The sequence below is a fragment of the Sinohyriopsis cumingii genome, chromosome 5, assembly GCF_028554795.1.
Source record: "Sinohyriopsis cumingii isolate HCF-2022 chromosome 5, ASM2855479v2, whole genome shotgun sequence".
Taxonomy (NCBI): Eukaryota; Metazoa; Mollusca; class Bivalvia; order Unionida; family Unionidae; genus Sinohyriopsis; species Sinohyriopsis cumingii.
In genome coordinates this window covers 42216535-42222534 of record NC_142965.1, presented here as the reverse complement: position 1 = coordinate 42222534, position 6000 = coordinate 42216535, and the positions used below count along the sequence as shown (strand labels likewise).

Genomic DNA, 6000 nt, shown 5'->3' with positions numbered 1-6000 from the left:
CAAAACGTGCAAAACATAGAATCTCATTTATCTCATCACATGTAAGATCTGTAGCATCCAGTAAGTCAGAGAAACTGAAATGATACACAAAAGAATAAATCTTCACAGATCTGATTGGATAACAAAGAAGCTGTACAGAACACTTCTCTCATTTCCACACTTTCAGCGATATAACACTTATTGCAACTGCTCACAATCCCAACTGGAGTTCTGAAACCAGCCAAGAAAAAGAATCTTACTGGATACGCCACCTTAGAATTTTGAAACCAAGTGGTTTAAACCAAGAATACTAGAAAGAGATAACCATTCCTAAATAAAATTATCTTTTTGCAGTCAACACATTTTCTATTAAATTATTCTCTAAATTTGCTTATTAGTCACCTGAAAACCTATAAATACTACTATAACAATGAAATATCCTGGATATAATTTGCGTGTTACATACATTTACAAACAATAAAAGATGTCGCTATGGTTCATCGGTTTCTAGGTCAATATAAAATATTTTCCAGCATCTGCAACAAGTTATAGTCATGGAAAGTTTTGCAAACACAATGGTGTTTCTGTTTTATTTGTTTGTCTTGTCTCTGTGTTGTATTTGCCTTTGAAAAAGACTCATTAAGAGTCGAAAGCGCCAAGGCTAGTTAGATACTAGTTTTGCAATGTTTCTAGTCAGTTTATTGCATATATATATATATATATATATATAAAAGCCAAGTATATATAACATATACTAATGGAGAAGAAAAAACAAAACAAACAAAACAAATTAAATATACACAACATGAATCTGAATCCGGAAATTTCTTAGAATCGTTTTTACCAAAAATAAGTTTGTCTCCATCAGTAGTGGTCTCTAATCCACCTACAGCTGTGCTGTCCAAAACGCTGGCTGATTTTAAATGGCGCGCCAGAGCTCGAGCAGCTACATAGTCGTTGCTTTTCAGTTTCTGCTGCGGCCCTCGGCTTCAAGAAAAACATTTTTCAGTGACCTATGGTATCAGAAAGGTTGAACAGATCTGACCTACAGGGCATTGGAACAGTCAACTTTAAACACATTTTCTGGCAGTCCTGCGAATAACTACTGAAGTGTTAACTTATATCATAAGATGGATTGATACAGGTTAATATTAAAGCTGTAAGATATTACATTTTAAGATTCATGTCCAGAAGATGTTGACATTTTAAGATTCATGTCTAGAAAATGTAGAAGTTTTGCTGCTGTACAGAAATAACCTCGACTGAACTTAGCTAATAGTGTTTTGTTTTGGACTCCCCTGCTTTTTCGTTCAAGGCATCATTTCAGAATCAAAAATAGTTTAACTTAAACAACTGATTGTTTGCAACTGATTCAAAACAATATTAATTTTAATGTTTGAAATCGTTTTGCTTTCAAAAAGATGTCTAATGGTCATCGTGTCTGGCTTACAGTTACCATGACACATATGAAGTAATTTAATATGCACAAGACTTATTTTCAAGAGAATCCTTGACGAGTGATATTGAACGTTATGTCTCTAATATATTATTAAAACTCTGTGTCTGGTGTGATATATGAAGGTGCCTGGTTTAGTTATAAATACATTTAAGGTTTTCTTAAATCAGTCAAAAACTGTTGAATGTCTTTGCAACTTGTATCTTTCTCTTCAAAGTTTGGTTCACAAGCCAGGTAAAAAGCAACCATGAAATTCAGAATCATAGGATGACGAAAACACAATCTTTTCTCATCTCCGCTCTCCCCAACAGGAGCTGCCGATACAAGTTTTGCTGCAATACATATTTCAGCAAGCCTTTTGTCAATTTTCTTTGTGTTAGCCATCAAATCTTGCTCTGAGAACATGCCTGTAGAATTGTTTTTGAAGCAATGATAGGCAGTTTTACCCAGACCTTTCAGAACCTGTCCATGGTTTATGATGAAAACCATTCCTTGCGCTCTTGGTATGAATGTCCCAACCTCATCTAAACCTAATTTCAAATCAGCATATGAATTTAATTTCTTTCTGCACTTTTTCAAATTGTCCTGAATTAAATACAAACACACCCCTGCCCTGTCTGAAGGCATAGTGTCGCATTGAAACCAGATATGAATTAGAGACTGGACAAAGAATGCCTCCATCAACTGGTTCAATTCATTGCACTCTACCAATTCCATGAATTTTTCATATGCATTTTGTGGATAGTCAAGGTCGGTAAATATTCTTTTCGCATACTTTTCTACATTCTCTTTATCAGTTTTTTTTAAAGCAATAGTTGCCATTGGTAGAACACGATCTCTTTGGATATTATATCTTGATTCAACGTGTGCCCTGTTGTGGCATGTTACTATCTTTAAACTATTGATATCGAAAAAATCTTTCAAAATCTGAATATCTTCTTTTGCCTCATCCGCACCATGAATTAAAAATATAATTTTCTCCTGCCTATCTTTAATAAGCAGCTCTAAATCATCGCCCAGTTGTCCATTCTTCAAGCATTGCCATTGAATAATATCTGTCAGAGTTTGACCTGTCTCGACATCTCTAAGGGACACAAAAAATAACAATGGGAACGATTCCAGAGTTTTGGTGTCCTGGTTTTCTTTTTGGTCGCTTTCATCAATCCTCATTTTTTGATGGCATTCAAAAGACTTGCACCATGTTTTCACTAATTTTCGACACCATGACGTTTTTCCACTTCCCAAATCTCCTTCCACTATTAACAGTTTTCGTGTTTCGCCATTATAGTATAAACACTGTTTATAAGTTGGATTATGTTGAACGGTGTCATTAAAGTACAAATCAGTATTCTCAAGCTGTATTTTTGATATCTCATCAAGTGCAAGTTCCTTACTGGTCTTGTACGTAACATAAAGAATGCTTGCTATTTTCTCTGTGACTGAAAGTAATGACAAAAAGTATAAGTGCAGTATGAATGACACTGAGCTAAATATTTAAATGTTGCATTTATAAGATCAGATAAACAGGTACGCACACACATACACACACACACCAAACATGCTATATAATTAACTTCATTCTTCAGTGATCGTCGCAATTTCAGAAACTTAAATTAAAGTGAGCATTAGGATCATTTTAAGGGCACATTAAAACAAGATTAAGGGAACAGTACAAAAACATTAAGGGAACATTAAGACCATTTTAATGGAAAAGTAAGACAACATTAAGGCAACAGTAAGACCATTTTAAGGGAATAGTAAGACCACATAAAGGGTACATTATGCTATTTTAATGGAACATTAAGACCACTGGTAAAATCTACATTTACTTGTCAGCAGTAATATGGCAGAATCTTTATAATAAGCGGATCTATGAAAACAAGCTTATGCAGCAAACAGGTTTCCACTATTGTATAGTAAGTGCAACTGCATATTACGTACTCAAATCAAAGACAAACTTAATTACATTTGTTCTTCTAATTTTAGCTCCAATTCTGTGAGTAGTATATAATTTATTATTTTACTTTGCTTTAATTCCCCTTCTTGTTATCAACCTTTCTCTGTTTTATAATGATAGTGGATATGCCTAAATGTGCGCATGCATACACACCGACTTACAATGAATAATTCCTTATTATCAGCTTAGTTATATTAATATAGTATTCTGTTACATTTGATTGAAAAGTATATATAGAAACATTCGAAAACTAATATCAATCTATATTTCACTAACTATACGCGCATATTCCAAAAGCAGAAACAACCTTTGCAAATCTCAAATCAAAGCACACATTCACAAATTTCACAACAAAGCACATGCCACCTTCATGAATTTCACAACAAAGCATATGCCACCTTCCTCGAAGGAAACTGCACTCTTTTGACTGCAAAGAATTTACAGGTATTCAAGATAAGACCATTTCTTACTTTTTAACTGCAGAGTGCTGAAACCATTATTGATATTCTTAAGTGATGGCATATTTTGAAATTAGCTGCTGTAGTGGACATACTGGATGTCAATTTGACACCATTTTCATTTAGGACCAACAAGGCATCATATTGTGTCATCTCACCTAAACCACATTGATATGACCTTCCAATTATACAGAAGCAATGATAACAGTATTTTCAAGATAGATACCATGGTGACAATATTCATTTTCAGATTAGCACCATTTCTATTTAATACCAACAAGACATCATAAGAACTCTTTCAGAGAAATCACAATGTCCATCTGATAAGATAAGTAATGATAACAAGCTTTTCTATATTCATTTAGGCAGTCATATTAGGAGTCGGATCTGCATCATTTTCATTCTTGACCAATTAGATATAAAAAAAAATGTCTCTCAATGAAAACCCAATGCTGATATGACCATTCATTCAAAGAAAAATAGTGATAAGAAAATTTTCAAGCTGGCCACTATGGCAGGCAAGCTGAATGTCGTAATGGCACCAGAAAGAGTCATAGCACTATACTGTAAAGGAAAAGTAGACTAGTTATTAATGTGAACGTGCAATTGGTTCAGTGGTGAAGTTCTCATCACTCACTATTAATAACGACCTTTCCTGTTTTACCATATCATTCTGGAATATTTCATTGAATGAATCTTTATGGATGCTCTTCACGTGAATACATCATTTATTTACATTACTTTGTAACTAAACAATTTGACGTCATTGTAATATTAATTACATTGTTGTTTTTAAAGCCAGATATTAACAAAATTCCTTGACACACACATATATATGCTCATTTTTGTCTCCGTTAACTATACATTGTCAGAATCGTTCAGTATTTTATGATATTGCACTCGTGCGCAACTTCATATTCAACTCACATGTGTCCAGCAGTGTATTAGGAACTACTCTGTAAACAAATCATGTACACTCTCGTAGTAGACACTTTACATTTCGGTTGATTAAATTTGTTTCTAATTGAACAAAACGAGATGTTTCGTGCACTGCCACATACCAGCTGCTTTTGCACATTCCACGTTAGCTTTTGTGATACAGTGTTTTGGGTTTAAGCTAGCTATAGACGCACACAGGGTCCTCACAAATAACATCCAAGTATCAAGGCGTAAACTGTCTTCTTTAGCTGGTAAAAAGAATGGCAAAAAGTATACTTACAGTTTTACATCCTGAATTTCCTTAAAATGTACTTTGAAATTCTTAGTTCTGCAAATCCGAATTACATGAGTCATGTCATGGGTTCTCAAGCTTGATTACACATTTTTAAATTGTACTGTAATTTTAACTATATTCCAAGTGCAACAACATCCTCCTTACTGCACTCAAAATGAAGTAAACATTATATTCCATAGTATATTTTTGATAATTGCAATTGAAAGACTTCATATTTTCCCCACATTATGGTTTCAAACATTCAATGACAGAACAGAAACATATTTGCAGATGTCAACACGCTCCTTCCTTGCTGCTTCAATCCGATGCATTTCATGCAGAATTGACACAGATAAATCCATTCCATAATCACGAAATTTCGTAGAATCGACAAAAAACCAAAATCTATTCAATCTAGATCAAATGGAAAAGTTGTTGCAATGCACATTCATTCATAATATGACTCCAAATTTCAATTTTAAGTAGACCAAAACGCCATTTTCTTTTGAAATCTATGTCTAGTGTGCGACTGAGTTCAAATTTATCTGGATGGAGTTATGTGCGCATTAATAATGTTGTTGTTGTGTAATGATGAATCTGCGGTTGTGTATTTAATTTGGAATATGGCATACATTCAGTTCCTTTGTTTCTTGTAGTGTATCTTTGTTTATAAAATTAGGTAGAATAAGAAATTGAGCATATAATAAAAAGGTTACTACAACTGTATGGGAAAATATGAACTCGTTTTGTTGGGTGGATATACTGCACTCCCAAGGTCGTGCAGTATTTCCATCCAAAAATCTTGTTCATTATTTTCCCATACAAATGCAGTAACCTATATATATATATATATATCATACTTGTACACAAAATTAAATTTCTTGTGTTTCAAATGTTATGAATGTGCATCAATGCATTGATACAATGTAAAATGTGA

General features: G+C 33.6%; 1 protein-coding gene across 6 annotated transcripts in view; it reads right to left on the bottom strand.

The window, feature by feature from the left end:
• Positions 1 to 617: 617 nt before the first annotated feature.
• The window catches only part of LOC149799026 (uncharacterized), a 35288-nt gene continuing 29905 nt past the window's right edge, over positions 618 to 6000 (bottom strand). For 4 of the 6 annotated variants that reach the window (XM_089957976.1, XM_089957975.1, XM_089957978.1 and 1 more), the window contains exons 9-10: positions 4912 to 5037; positions 618 to 2874 (exon numbers count right to left, since the gene is read on the bottom strand). In XM_089957976.1, the coding sequence (XP_089814102.1) occupies positions 1586 to 2874; positions 4912 to 5037 (1415 nt within the window). In that variant the 3' untranslated portion in view covers positions 618 to 1585. The remainder of the gene's footprint in view (positions 2875 to 4911; positions 5038 to 6000) is intronic. The other 2 variants (XM_089957979.1, XM_089957980.1) reach the window with 1 other exon arrangement.